Source organism: Entelurus aequoreus, linkage group LG01 (assembly GCF_033978785.1).
Source record: "Entelurus aequoreus isolate RoL-2023_Sb linkage group LG01, RoL_Eaeq_v1.1, whole genome shotgun sequence".
NCBI lineage: Eukaryota > Metazoa > Chordata > Actinopteri > Syngnathiformes > Syngnathidae > Entelurus > Entelurus aequoreus.
The window spans coordinates 60,128,767-60,144,188 of record NC_084731.1 but is presented as its reverse complement, the minus strand read 5'-3'; the positions used below and the strand labels follow the sequence as shown (position 1 = coordinate 60,144,188).

The following is a 15,422-nucleotide window of genomic DNA, read 5'->3' as shown; positions in this document are numbered from 1 at the left end:
ATGGCAGCACAGAGTTCAGCAGGCCTGCACGGAAGGATTGTTGGAAAAAGTGGTAAGTGGGCAGATCTACACATCCAAGGTAACACTGTACTTTGGCCTCATCCTTCACCAAGAACGCACTGACAAGACCGCAAGAGAGAGATGACGCAGTACTAGATGAGGTGTGAATGCTCCAATGCTGAAGTTGAACTGAATTGCTGACAGAATGTAGTATGAGTGTAAGAATACCGTAATTTCCGGACTATAAGCCGCTACTTTTTCCCCTCGTTCTGGTCCCTGCGGCTTATACAACGATGCGGCTTATATACGGCCTGTTCTTCTCCGACACCGACGAAGAGGATTTCGGTGGTTTTAGTACGCAGGAGGAAGACGATGACACAATGATTAAAGACTGACTTTTCATATACCGGTAGGCTGGTTATTTTGATAACGTACAGGCGAGCACTTTGTATTACTTTGCACCGTTGTATTATTTGTCAAAGATGTGAAAGTTTGATTGAATGATTGAAAGATTTATTGTTAATAAATGGGACGCTTTGCGTTCCCAAACAGTCATCTCTGTCCCGACAATCCCCTCCGTGGTAGCAGGAACCCCTATATACTACGCTAATTACACATCAAAACCCTGCGGCTTATAGTCGGGTGCGGCTTATATATGGAGCAATCTGTATTTTCCCCTAAATTTAGCTGGTGCGGCTTATAGTCAGGTGCGGCTTATAGTCCGGAAATTACGGTAGTTTGAATGTTGGAATGGTTTGAATGTTGAAGAGTTTGAATTTCCAGGAAAACCGGAATTTGGTTTGGAACTTGGGAAAGTGTTAGTTTGAATGTCCAGGATGAGTGGAATGTGTTGACGTTCGAATGGTTTGAAAAAAGTGGGTATTGGGCACCTTGGAAAAATGTCCCATTCATTTCAATGGGCACGTCCTGGAAATTTGGGGAAAAGCTGGATTTTTTTTTTAAATGGTTTTTAGCATGAATGTCCTGAATGAGCTGAATTGGTTGGTGTTAGAATTGTTTAAATAGGTCAAGAAATGCTGAAGTAGCAACAGTTTTTAATTGAAAAATGGTATTACGGAATTTTCTGAAAAAAATTGAATTTTTCAAGTTCTTAAACAGACTTGTTTTTTGTCCTGATTAAGAGGAATGTTTTGATAGTGAAACGGTTGAAATGTGTTGAAAAATGTGAAAAGAGTCATCACACTCACAAAGGTTGGAAATAAGGTTAGAAAATGGAAATTTGTTGAAGTTTGAAAAATTGATAATTTGAATGGGGAAAATGTACCTAAAAACTGGGAATTCTAGGATATCTGGGATTTTTTTTTAATTATTGAAGGAGAGCACATAATTCCTGAACAGGCTGAATATTTTTAAATTGGAATGGTTTGAATCAGATACAAAATCTGGGAGTTGTGGAACTTTGAAAACTGTGAAAACAGTCATCGCACTAAAAAAGGTTGAAAATGACGAACGTGGGAAAATGATGGTTTGAATTTCCAGGATGAATTAAATGTGTTGAAGGTGGAATGGTTTGAATAGGTTGAAAAATGTGGGACGTTTGAAAAATGGATAATTCATTTTGAATGGGGAAAATGTCCCTAAAAACTGGGAATTCTAGGAAACCTGGGAATTGTTTTTATTAATTGTTGAAAGGGAGCACACAATTTCGGAACAGTCTGAATATTTTAAAATTGGAACGGTTTGAATCAGATAAAAAATGTGGGAGTTGTGAAACTTTGAAAAAATTTGATTTCATTTCGATGGGAATTTCATGGAAATTTCGGAATTTCGAGAAATGTTGAAATAGTAACAATTTTAATCGAGAAATGGTACTACGGAATTCCTGGAATTTTGGGAAAACCGAGAATTGTTCCCGTTCAAAAACTTACTTTTTTGTCCTGATGAAGAGGAATGATTTGACGGTGGAATGGTTGAAATGGGTTGAAAAATGTGGAAGGAGTAGTCGACAGAAAAAATGGGAATTCCTGGAATTTTTGGGGGGACTTGGAAAAATTCTAGTTTGAATGTCCAGGATGAGTGGAATATGTTGAAGGTGGAATGGTTTGAATCGGTTGAAAAATGTGGAAGTTTGAAAAATGGCCAATTCATTTTGAATGGGATAAATGTCCTGGAAAACCTGTAATTCTGGGAAATCTGGGAATTTTTGGAATTTGTCAAGGGAAATACGAATATGCTGAACAGTTTGAAGTTGGAACTTTTTGAATCGGATGAAAAATGTAGAAAGTAGAGGGGGTAAAAATCTGGAGAAGAAGAATAATAAAAAATAGATGAATTTTGGTGTAGTAATGCTTTGGAGCATTCACACAATTATCGGCTCACAAATGCTACCTGGTGGTTGTTTGAGCACACTGCAGCTATTCCTGGATAGTCCCACGCAGGATTCTCACAGGAATGAGGCAACAATACAGTGTTACCTACTGTATGTGCTAGCATGGCTTCTATTGTTGAATTCAATTTTGTTCCAGGGAAAACACGGATCCAGAATGTCCTGGCATCAAGAAGAGGACTCTTTCTACACAGAGCAGCCGAGTGTTCCTGTCCAGGGTGAGTTCCTCACACAGTCTGCTTTATGTTCCAGTCTCAATGTTGCTTTTCACAGGACTTGGCCCGCAGCTGGAGGAGCTGATGGTGGAGGGCTTCCTGCTTCAGGTCACGCTGCCTGAGACAGAGCAGCTTTACGCCTACTTGCTGAGCAAACTGGCCCCTGTGCCCGCTCACAGCGGCCCCTGCAGGACAAGCACAGACGATGAGGAGCTCAAGACGGAGCGCACAAAACATCACAAAAAGGTATGTCACAGTGAGAACCCACTAGTGGGTCCTGCTTGATAAATACTCCTTTTATGTTTTTTTAAAGTGTCCGCTTTGGTCGACACCTGTTCTTAACCTCATTTTTGAGATCCAAAAGAGCCTCAATATGTTAAAAAATAGTTCCGTATATGTCGACTAGGGTTGTACGGTATAGTAAAGTATTGTGGTACTAATGAATCAAAAAAGAAACTATACTCTGTTTGAAAAGTACCGGTTCCCCATTTTTATCTTTTTTTTTTACGGGCATGACGGCGCGTCATCACGTCGTGACATTGGTGGTTTTACGAGCAGAGGAGCATGTTCGGCAGCGCACACACACGGAGTACTTACAAGCAGACACAGTGCCTAAAAAGTAAAGATAAAGGTGAAGTTATAACACTGAAACACCCTCAGGAAGAGGTGCTTTAAGACATGGCTAGCTAGCTCGCAGATAGCATCCATCCGCAGTCGGCAGTATTTTAGCTACTTCTAAATCACGAATCCTCGCCTCAATGGCGACAAATAAAATACGTTTCATACAAGATCATTATCACTGGAGGACGAGGAATAGCTAAACATGCTTCACTACACACTGTAGCTCACCGGCGTCACCGCTAATGACGCCCTTCCTGAATGTAAACAAATGCCATGGGTGGATCTACACCTGACATCCACTGTAATGAAAAGTATTATTTAGAAAAGTATCAAAATACATTTTGGTACCGGACAACCCTAATGTTGACATTGTGTTTAACTTCATCATAATTGTTGACAATGTGTTAGTATTGTTAACTTCATCTTAGTTGTGCAATGTGCACAAGGTGACTTCCTGTTCGGTGCAAAATAAGCTTCAGAATAATTCAATAATGTTTTTTTATTAGGTGGTGAGCCAGAGATATTTGTGCATGTACAGCAGCTATAGTCGTTGTGGTCAAGACCTACAATGTTAGAATGACCATGAAGGCAGCATGTAAAAGAAACCGCTCTGAATACCCAACAGTCAATATTTAATATAGTCGATGCAGCTCTTCTTCTGTATTGGGCTTCAACTTGCAGGCAAACGCTACTGCCTCCTATATTTAATATTGTCGATCCAGCTCTTCTTCTCTATTGGGGTTCAACTTGCAGGCAAATGCCACTGCCTCCTATATTTAATATAGTTGATGCAGCTCTTCTTCTCTATTGGGCTTCAACTTGCAGGCAAACGCCACTGCCTCCTATATTTAATATAGTCGATCCAGCTCTTCTTCTCTATTGGGCTTCAACTTGCAGGCAAACGCCACTGCCTCCTATATTTAATATAGTCGATGCAGCTCTTCTTCTCTATTGGGCTTCAACTTGCAGGCAAACGCCACTGCCTCCTATATTTAATATAGTCGATGCAGCTCTTCTCTATTGGGCTTCAACTTGCAGGCAAACGCCTCTGCCTCCTATATTTAATATAGTCGATGCAGCTCTTCTCTATTGGGCTTCAACTTGCAGGCAAACGCCACTGCCTCCTATATTTAATATAGTCGATGCAGCTCTTCTCTATTGGGCTTCAACTTGCAGGCAAACGCCACTGCCTCCTATATTTAATATAGTCGATCCAGCTCTTCTTCTCTATTGGGCTTCAACTTGCAGGCAAACGCCACTGCCTCCTGTATTTAATATAGGCGATGCAGCTCTTCTTCTCTATTGGGCTTCAACTTGCAGGCAAACGCCACTGCCTCCTATATTTAATATAGTCGATGCAGCTCTTCTTCTCTATTGGGCTTCAACTTGCAGGCAAACGCCACTACCTCCTATATTTAATATAGTCGATGCAGCTCTTCTTCTCTATTGGGCTTCAACTTGCAGGTAAACGCCACTGCCTCCTATATTTAATATAGTCGATGCAGCTCTTCTTCTCTATTGGGCTTCAACTTGCAGGCAAACGCCACTGCCTCCTATATTTAATATAGTCGATGCAGCTCTTCTCTATCGGGCTTCAACTTGCAGGCAAACGCCACTGCCTCCTATATTTAAAATAGTCGATGCAGCTCTTCTTCTATTGGGCTTCAACTTGCAGGCAAATGCCACTGCCTCCTATATTTAATATAGTCGATGCAGCTCTTCTTCTGTATTGGGCTTCAACTTTCAGGCAAACGCCACTGCCTCCTATATTTAATATAGTCGATGCAGCTCTTCTTCTGTATTGGGCTTCAACTTGCAGGCAAACGCCACTGCCTCCTATATTTAATATAGTCGATCCAGCTCTTCTCTATTGGGCTTCAACTTGCAGGCAAACGCCACTGCCTCCTATATTTAATATAGTCGATGCAGCTCTTCTTCTCTTTTGGGCTTCAACTTGCAGGCAAACGACACTGCCTCCTATATTTAATATAGTCGATGCAGCTCTTCTTCTCTATTGGGCGTCAACTTGCAGGCAAACGCCACTGCCTCCTATATTTAATATAGTCGATGCAACTGTTCTTCTGTATTGGGCTTCAACTTGCAGGCAAACGCCACTGCCTCCTATATTTAATATAGTGGATGCCACTCTTCTTCTGTATTGGGCTTCAACTTGCAGGTAAACGCCACTGCCTCTTATATTTAATATAGTTGGTGCAGCTCTTCTGTATTGGGTTTCAACTTGCAGGCAAAAGCCACTGCCTCCTATATTTAATATAGTCGATGCAACTCTTCTTCTGTATTGGGCTTAAACTTGCAGACAAACGCCACTGCCTCCTATATTTAATATAGTCGATGCAGCTCTTCTTCTGTATTGGGCTTCAACTTGCAGGCAAACGCCACAGTTAATTTTTTTTAAGGACGTTACATTTTTGTCTAAAGACTATAACTACATTAATAACTGTTATATTGATTAAATCTTGCCCAGAGAAAAGGTGTTGCTTTCAGGCTTCAATTTGCAAGCAAACGCCACTGCCTCCTATATTTAATATACCGTAGTCGATGCAGCTCTTCTTTATTGGGTTTCAACTTGCAGGCAAACGCCACTGCCTCCTATATTTAATATAGTCGATGCAACTCTTCTTCTGTATTGGGCTTCCACTTGCAGGCAAACGCCACGGCCTCCTATAAATCACAATCAGTACATCCACACCAGGTTGAATATGATTATCATTCACTCTTAATTCTTTTGAATTCGTTATTTTTTTCATTTAGATTTTTTCATATTTTGATGATTAAGCTGATTTTTTCACATTCAAATCTTATTTTTTGCAGTTAATTTTTTTAACAACGTTACATTTTTGTCAAAAGACTAACTACATTAAAAACTTTATTATTGATTAAAACTTTCCCAGGGAAAAGGTGTTGCTTTCAGGCTTGACACTCTGGTTTCTTGCACAGACGTCCACACCCACGCTGTCAACAAATTTAAGTCATGTGTCAGGTGGGGTGTAGTTTATGTGCAGAAAACCGGAAGAGGGTGGGATAAAACGCTTTAATGTTGGCAGCCCCTTTGAATAAATATGTATCAAGTCAAGTGACTTTATTTGTAACAGAAGGTAGATTTGTTTGGCAGTGTAAAATACACATGCATATATATTAAAATAAACAAAGGTATTAGCACAAAACGGATCACAACAGCATCACAGTTATCCTTCAAATTGAAAGTATTGTCAATAATGGTCCCAAGATATTATAGTTTGTCCCTTAATAATGGTTCCCTCATGAGTAATTCCTGCCCGCCTTCTAAAATCAATAATCATATCTTGTGTTTTAAGATTGTTCACTTGTAGATATGATGCATCACACTAGTATTTTTACATACTTTCAGGCCTCTTGCATCTACAGCAGGTATGTCAAACTCGTTTTTATTGGGGGCCACATGGCAGTTATGGCTGCCCTCACTTGTAACTGTGAATAATATATACATTTTAAATTGCTTCATTACAAAATTATTTATTGTTAAATATTTTTACACGTACACTGTAAAAAAAATATGTACAGTCGTGGTCAAAAGTTGACATACACTTGTAAAGAACATAATGTCATGGCTGTCTTGAGTTTCCAATAATTTCTACAACTCTGATTGGAGCACATACTTGTTGGTCACAAAAAACATTCATGATGTTTGGTTCTTTTATGAATTTATTATGGGTCTACTGAAAATGTGACCAAATCTGCTGGGTCAAAAGTATACATACAGCAATGTTAATATTTGGTCACATGCCCCTTGGCAAGTTTCACTGCAATAAGGCGCTTTTGTTTCTGGGATAAAAGGCCTCACCTTTTCTCCTCCAAACATATATCAGGGTATTGTGGCCAAACAGCAAAATTTTTGTTTCATCTGACCACAGAACTTTCTTCCAGAAGGTCTTATCTTTGTCCATGTGATGTCAGATGAAACAAAAATTGAGCTGTTTGGCCACAATACCCAGCAATATGTTTGGAGGAGAATAGTGAGGCCTTTAATCCTAGGAACACCACACCTACCGTCAAGCATGGTGGTGGTAGTATTATGCTCTGGGCCTGTTTTGCTGTCAATGGAACTGGTGCTTTAAATGGGAAAATGAAAAAGGAGGATTACCTCCAAATTCTTCAGGACAACCTAAAATCATCAGCCCGGAGGTTGGGTTTTGGGCGCACTTGGGTGTTCCAACAGAACAATGACCCCAAACACATGTCAAAAGTGGTAAAGGAATGGCTAAATCAGGCTAGAATGAAGGTTTTAGAATGGCCTTCCCAAAGTCCTGACTTAAACGTGTGGACAATGCTGAAGAAACATGTCCATGTCAGAAAACCAACAAAATTAGCTGAACTGCACCAATTTTGTCAAGAGGAGTGGTCAAAAATTCAAGCAGAAGCTTGCCAGAAGCTTGTGGATGGCTACCAAAAGCGCCTTATTGCAGTGAAACTTGCCAAGGGACATGTAAGCAAATATTAACATTGCTGTATGTATACTTTTGACCCAGCAGATTTGCTCACATTTTCAGTAGACACATAATAAATTCATAAAAGAACCAAACTTCATGAATGTTTTTTGTGACCAACAAGTATGTGCTCCAATCACTCTATATCACAAAAAAATAAGAGTTGTAGAAAAAATAGGAGTTGTAGAAATTATGTTCTTTACAAGTGTATGTAAACTTTTGACCCAGACTGTAGATTTTAAAGTAAAGTAAAGTTTAGCTGCCGAAATGTTACCATAAAATGTACCATGTGTTTTACAATGTATACTGTAAGTGTAAATGGGAAAAAAGTACCACTGTTTTACTGTAAAACCTACGGTCATTGTTTTTACGTTGTATTACTGTAAATGGAAAAACAATATTACACATTTTTTTGTTTCGTGTTTTTATGGTAAAATTCTGGCAACTGAGCTACCAGTTTTTTATAGAAAAATAATTTTAACATTGTACAATTTGATGGATAAGTTGCTTCAAAATCATGAGTCAGGCAGATATTTAAGTACCTATTTTGATGTTTGGAATGTGTGATAATATAATATTGGTTGCAATATTAGTAGGGCTGCAACTAACAACTAATTTGATAATCGATTAATCTGTCGATTATTACTTCGATTAATCGATTATTAATCTGATTTTAATTATTTCTTTTTTTTTGCTTTCTATTTCGTTGTACAATGTACAATGACAATAAAGATATATTCTATTCTTTTCTATTCTAAAAGAGACAAAGTACAATTCTATCCTTTCCAGTATTTTATTGAAAAAAACAGCATACTGGCACCATGTTCTTTCAACTTGCCAAATAAAACAAGGAAAATGTTACAAAAAGGTTTTTTTTATAAAGTGCACCATTGTCATGCACAATAGCAATAATTTTGCTTGGGGGAGTTTCAAACCTGGCTAGTACCTATTCCAACCATTCTGCAATGTTGGATGCTGAATGTCTTTCCTCTAGTGGCATGGTCGTAAGGCAGATTGACTTCACGTTCCATCCCTCTCCAATGTAACGGCATGTATTGCCAAGGTAGGCTTCCGTGGCTACACTTGTCCACACATCACTAGTGAGAGCAATTTTGATCTAGGTGGCTTTTATGTCAGTCTACACTGCTTGGAATGTCTGCTCGTACTTCCTCTCCATCACTTTGGTATAATGGGTCCTCGAGGGAAGAGTGTAACCAGGGTTGAGGACGTGAATCATTTGTTTAAAACTTTCATCCTCCACCACTGTTCGTGGCCTCATGTCAGTTAGCAACATATTCAGGATAGCATCAGTCAATGCAGCCGCTTCATGTGGTGTGCACACCTTCTTTTGTACCAAGTCGCTAGTGCTGGCTTGTTTCTTTCTGAAATGAGAGAAACCATATAATGAACACGTAACTCAATACATACGAAGTTGATTTAATTAATTTCTGACGTAAAAGGCAAACACGCCACCACATTAAAAAAAAGCTAAATGAAATAAATGGACATTGGGGATGCAGCATACACCAATAATAACACAGAAATGTAACTCATCAGATCAGAACGGGATCAGATATTGTACACGTTTCTGTTGTGAATAATAAAGGATTCATTTTAGGCTGCCTCTGAATAATAGCATGAAATATTCCAGCACCTTCATAACGTTTAGTTATACTAAAGCGTCACTTAAATCAAAATATATTTATATAGCTTTATCGGGCCCGGCTACATTCATCCTTTATGAAACCAACCTGAGATATTTCTGTCCGTTACGTTTATTTCGAAATTGGTAACCGTGCGTTTTCTCTCTCAAAACGGAGTCAAATGTGCCGGAGACACATTATCAGCCCCGCGTTGCAACTAAGGGATAAGGTTAACGTTACTCACAAAAAAGCTGAACTCATGAATGCCTGTTGCGACTCAAAATAACACAGAAAATGCACTCTCCAGGAAGTTCCTAACACTATGAAAGTTAATACACAACAGTTGCTGCTTCGCTTCGTTAAAAAAAATCTCCTCGTTAACAAAAGATTAAAAACACACAAAGACGGACACAACGGATCAATGTACCCAGACTATGGACTTAAAAAGTTACGTACCATGTATTTTTTTCTGTCAAAATAGAAAGTTGACTACATTTAGAAACTACTAGACGCATGGTCATTCCAGGCCTTTGCGGGCCACGTAAAATGAGGTGGCGGGCCAGATATGGCCCCCGGGCCTTGAGTGATCTACAGGGACATTCAACCAGCCTTGCTTTGCTCCTGTGTGTCTGTGCAGACTGCAAGCTGTGCTCACAGAAAAGAGTCCGGGAGCGTTCATCGCAAAAGGACCAAGCGACGCAAGGAAAGCTCAGAGTCCCAGCACCCTGAGAAGGCCAAGAAGTGTTGCAAGAAGAAGTCTGTTAGGAGCAGTGAGAAGATCAGGAGGAGCTGCTCTCCCACAAACCCAGCGTCAGAACCTGCTGCATCCACGTCGGACTCTGACGAGGACTACTCCTTGTGTGCCGCGCCGTGGTGCAGGGAGCCGGAAGGAGACGAGGTGGGGTCGCCACACACACATTCTTGTATTTCTTACCTTCTTGAGACATCTGAAAAATACCTGTCTTCTAGACCAGTGTTTTGCCGCGGCACACTAGTGTGCCGTGAGATACAATCTGGTGTGCCGTGGGAGATTATCTAATTTCACCTATTTGGGGTAAAAAATATTTTTTGCAAACCAGTAATTCTAGTCTGCAAATTATGTGTTGTTGTTGAGTGTCGGTGCTGTCTAGAGCTCGGCAGAGTAACCGTGTAATACTCTTCCGTATCAGTAGGTGGCGGACGGTAGCTAATTGCTTTGTAGATGTCGGAAACAGCGGGAAGCAGTGTGCAGGTAAAAAGGTATTTAATGCTTAAACAGAAAATAAACAAAAGGTAAGTGCCCCTAATAAAAGGCATTGAATCTTAGGGAAGGCTATGCAGAACAAAACTAAAACTGAACGGGCTACAAAGTCAACAAAAAACAGAATGCTGGACGACAGCAAAGACTTACTGCAGAGCAAAGACGGCGTCCACAATGTACATCCGAACGTGACATGACAATCGACAATGTCCACACAAAGAAGGATAAAAACAAAGTAGATGCGGGAAACATCGCTCAAAGGAAGACATGAAACTGCTACAGGAAAATACCAAAAAAAGAGAAAAAGCCATTAAAATAGGAGCGCAAGACAAGAACTAAAACACTGCACACAGGAAAACAGCAAAAAAAGTCTAAATAAGTCAGGGTGTGATGTGACAGGTGGTGACAGTACACCTACTTTGAGACTAGAGCTATAGTGATGCATGCTTGGTTATGCTTTAAAGTCATATCCAACAATTGCGACGATGACTTTTTACCGTCAACCGAGTTTCGTTTTTTTACTGATTTCTGCTGGTGGTGTGCCTCTGCATTTTTTCAACGCAAAAAATGTGCCTTGGCTCAAAAAAGGTTGAAAAACACTGTTCTAGACCACCCTTTCTAGATATATAATGATCTGTATTTACAAAATGTATAATATATATACTATGCAAATATAAAAAAGGTAAGCTTTAAGTTATTTTTTATTTTTATTTTTTGTTTGTAATTGTTTTTTAATCTTTATAATTTACTTCAAGTTATTACAGTATGTCTCTATATACATATTTTTTTTAAATTAATTTTGGCCAAAGGGGGCGCCTTTCAATTTCTTACACACACTTGTTCTTACATATGTTGGCCAGAGGGGGAGGACTTCAAATTTTGACACACACTTGTTATTTCACATGTTGGCCAGAGGGGGAGCACTATTAAAACAGACAGTCAATTAGAAAATTCCCTCCTTTTTGGGACCACCCTCATTTTGATAGATTTCACCACCAGGGGTGCAAATGAGATCTCTATTTTTTGTTTTAAGGCCGATGACAAAGGAGTCACGGACAACAGATGGCCCCTGTGCCGCACTTTGGGCAACCCAGCTTTAGAAGCTATCTCTAAATGGCCACTATAGTCTTAGTACAGTAGTGTATTTGTTCATCTTATGGTCACATATGGGACGCGGGTTGTCTTACTTTAGCACCAAAAGTCGTAAAATCAGCTGGTCACCTGGTGAGTTTTTTCGGGGGTGACTAGGGAAGTCCTTCTTTAGCTGCCGTCTTGTTTTAACATATTTTGCTGCCTTTGCACCTGTCAATTTTTACTTTTGTATGCACATTAAATCAACAAAAAATCCTGACTTTGGAGCAATGTTCACAGACTCTAGTATTTGGCTCCCTATTAGATGCAATAGTTTTCCGTATTGGGACCATGATTTTGGTCCTAACTTGTTCACCGGTCCTCATATGGAAGGTACTTTTCCTTGTTGATGTCTCAAGAAGAGTAAAAATACAAGAACACACACACACATTCTTGTATTTGTTACCTTCTTGAGACCTTTGAAAAATGGCTACCTCTTTAGGACCACCCTTACTAGATGTATAAAGATTTGTATTTATAACATTAAAAATGGTTTGAAATTGTGTCAAAAATGAGTTGGAATTTCACAAGAAAAAGATCACAATTTCACAAGGAAAACTTAGAATTTTGGCATTTTTATAATAAAAGTCGTAATTTTACTCAACGCAAGTCAAAAGTTTACAAGAAAAACTGAGCATTTGTGCAATATTATGATAAAAGTTGGAATTTTACAAGAAAAGCTTAAAATTTTGGCAATTTTATGAAAAGAGTCGTAATTTTTCTCGACAAAAGTCACAATTTTATAAGAAAATTAAAAATAAAATTGGCAATATTATAATAATAATCAGAATTTTACTTGGCACAATTATGACAAAATTCATAATTTTAATCAAGAAATGTCACTATTTTACAAGAACAACATAAAAAATGGCAATATTGTGATAAGTCAGAATTTTGTATGACAAATGTCACCATATTGCATTAAAAAGTAATAATTTTACATAAAAAAGTAATAATTTTACGAGAAAATATTGCAATATTACAGAAACAGAAAGAATGAGAAATTGTTCCCAATTTTATAAGAAAAAAGTCGACACATTGTGAGAAAAAGACTTTTAGTTATTAATTTTTGAATTTTTTTGTTTGTAATTGGTTTTTAATCTTCATTATTTACTTCAAGGTATTACAGTATGTCTCTATATAATTTTTTTATTTTTTTTTCAAATTAATTTTGGCCAAAGGGGGCACATTTCAATTTCTTACACACGCTTGTTATTACATATGTTGGCCAGAGGGGGAGCACTTCAAAAAAATTTACACACACTTGTTATTTCATAAGTTGACAGTCAATTTTTTTGGGACCACCCTAATGTTGATAGATTTCACCACCAGGGGTGCAAATGACACATTCTCTATTAGATGCAATGTTATTGGGACCATGATTTATGTCCTCACTTGTTCACACCTCCTATATGGAAGCTACTTTTCATTGTTGTCTCAAGAAGGATACAAGAACACACACACATTCTTGTATTTGTTACTTTTTTGAGACCTCCAAAAAATGCCTACCTCTTTAGGACCACCCTTTCTAGATATATAAATATTTGTATTTACAACATTAATAATATATACATACTATGCAAATATAAAAAAGCTTGTTGTGAAAAATTAGTTGGAATTTCACAAGAAAAACTTAGAATTTTGGCATTTTTATAATAAAAATCGTAATTTTACTTAACACAAGTCAAAATTTTACAAGAAAAACGGAACATTTGTGCAATATTATGATAAAAGTTGGAATTTTACTCTAACAGTCGCAATTTTACAAGAAAAGCTTAAAATGTTGGCAATTTTATGAAAATAGATGTAATTTTTCTCGACAAAAGTCACAATTTTATGAGAAAACTAACATTTTGGCAACATTACAGTAATAATCGGAAGTTTACTAAAATGTCACTATTTTAAAAGAACAACAAAAAAATTGGCAATATTGTGATAAGTCAGAATTTTATGACAAATGTCACCATTTTACATTAAAAAAGTAATAATTTGACGAGAACATATTGCAATATTACAGAAAGAATATGAGAAATTGTTCCCAATTTTATAAGAAAAAAGTTGACACACTGTGAGAAACAGACTAATTTTAGTTAATTTATTTGTTTTGAAGTTTTTGTTTGTAATTGTTTTTTAATCTTCCTTATTTACTTCAAGTTATTACAGTATGTCTCTATATACATATTTATTTTATTTGTTCATTAATTTTGGCCAAAGGCGGGTGCATTTCAATTTCTTACACACGCTTATTACATATGTTGGCCAGAGGGGGAGCACTTCAAAAAAATTTACACACTTGTTATTTGATATGTTGACAGTCAATTTGATTGATTTCACCACCAGGGGTGCAAATGAGACATTCTCTATTAGAGGCAATGTTATTGGGACCATGATTTATGTCCTCACTTGTTCACACCTCCTCATATGGAAGCTACTTTTCCTTGTTGATGTCTCAAGAAGGGTAGAAATACAAGAACACACGACAAGTCCCTGATGTTGACTCTGTCCTTGAAGGTAAACTGGGTCCAGTGCGACGGCAGCTGCAACCAGTGGTTCCACCAGGTGTGTGTGGGACTGTCTGCGGAGCGAGCGGAGAAGGAAGACTATATTTGCATAAGCTGCACACAGCCAGACTTCCACAGGGGGCAGTGAAGAGCAAGAAGTGACGTTGAAGGATCACACCTGAACTCTTTACCCTTTACTTGTGGCTTGCCCTTAGTGACCACGGTGCTAATCACTGCTCTCCCACGTTGCAAAGTCTGACACCTGGCTGCTTGTCCACTTAGTCCTCACCCAAAACGTTCCACAACAAATGTTTCCAGAAGCAAGAAGGCAGGGATTTTTCAATTCAAGTCACACTTTAGACCTTTTTTTTTCCCCCTGGTGTCTGAAGGATGTGGGCATAGTTAACACAACATCCTTTATCAAAGCAATAACTCAATGATTCTGCTTCCATTCTAAGTGTGGAAGTGAAACCCTTGGAAATCCACTTGATGAATTTGACCTTCAAAGTTGTCACCGATGAAGAACGTGAATGAAATTGGCCCTCAGCCCTTTACACTTCTGACTTGACTTCAAGTCTGCAGGTTCCCTTTTTTCCAGCTCTCTGGGGAAAACATGTTTTTGTCAGCGTTTAGTGAGACTTGAGGTTCACAAAGAGAGAATGACCTGTCCGACATTAAAGGAATGTACATTTTATTTTTGGGTGTGCTTTCCCTCTGAGAGTTAGGTTGGACAGACTGTGTTGGATTTAGAATTCAACGCAGGTTGTGTGATTTATTTGCCACGGGTATATGACCTTTTTTCTGCTCTTTTGGTTAAATAATATAATATGTTGCAGTTTGCGATTTAAAATAAAAATGTTTGTTCCAAATGTCTGGAATAACTTCTTTTATCTATTATCTCTCTATATATGTGTGTGTAACCCTCTCTCTCTAAATATACCTATATATATCATATGTACAGTCACGATCAAAAGTTGACATACACTTGTAAAGAACATAATGTCATGGCTGTCTTGAGTTTCCAATAATTTCTACAACTCTTATTTTTTTGTGATAGTGATTGGAGCACATACTTGTTGGTCACAAAAAACATTCATGAAGTTTGGTTCTTTTATGAATTTATTATGGATCTACTGAAAATGTGAGCAAATCTGCTGGGTCAAAAGTATACATACAGCAATGTTAATATTTGCTTACATGTCCCTTGGCAAGTTTCACTGCAATAAGGCGCTTTTGGTAG

At 38.2% G+C, this 15,422-nt stretch overlaps 1 protein-coding gene across 1 annotated transcript in view; it reads left to right on the top strand.

Moving 5' to 3' along the window:
• LOC133655324 (lysine-specific demethylase 5B-B-like) overlaps positions 1-15,007 on the top strand; it is a 69,617-nt gene extending 54,610 nt beyond the window's left edge. Inside the window, exons 23-27 of the mRNA XM_062055355.1 lie at positions 1-52; positions 2,487-2,565; positions 2,621-2,808; positions 9,948-10,208; positions 14,193-15,007. The exon at positions 1-52 is cut by the window's left edge and continues 359 nt beyond it. Of these exons, the coding sequence (XP_061911339.1) occupies positions 1-52; positions 2,487-2,565; positions 2,621-2,808; positions 9,948-10,208; positions 14,193-14,330 (718 nt within the window). The 3' untranslated portion in view covers positions 14,331-15,007. The remainder of the gene's footprint in view (positions 53-2,486; positions 2,566-2,620; positions 2,809-9,947; positions 10,209-14,192) is intronic.
• The last annotated feature ends 415 nt before the right edge of the window (positions 15,008-15,422 follow it).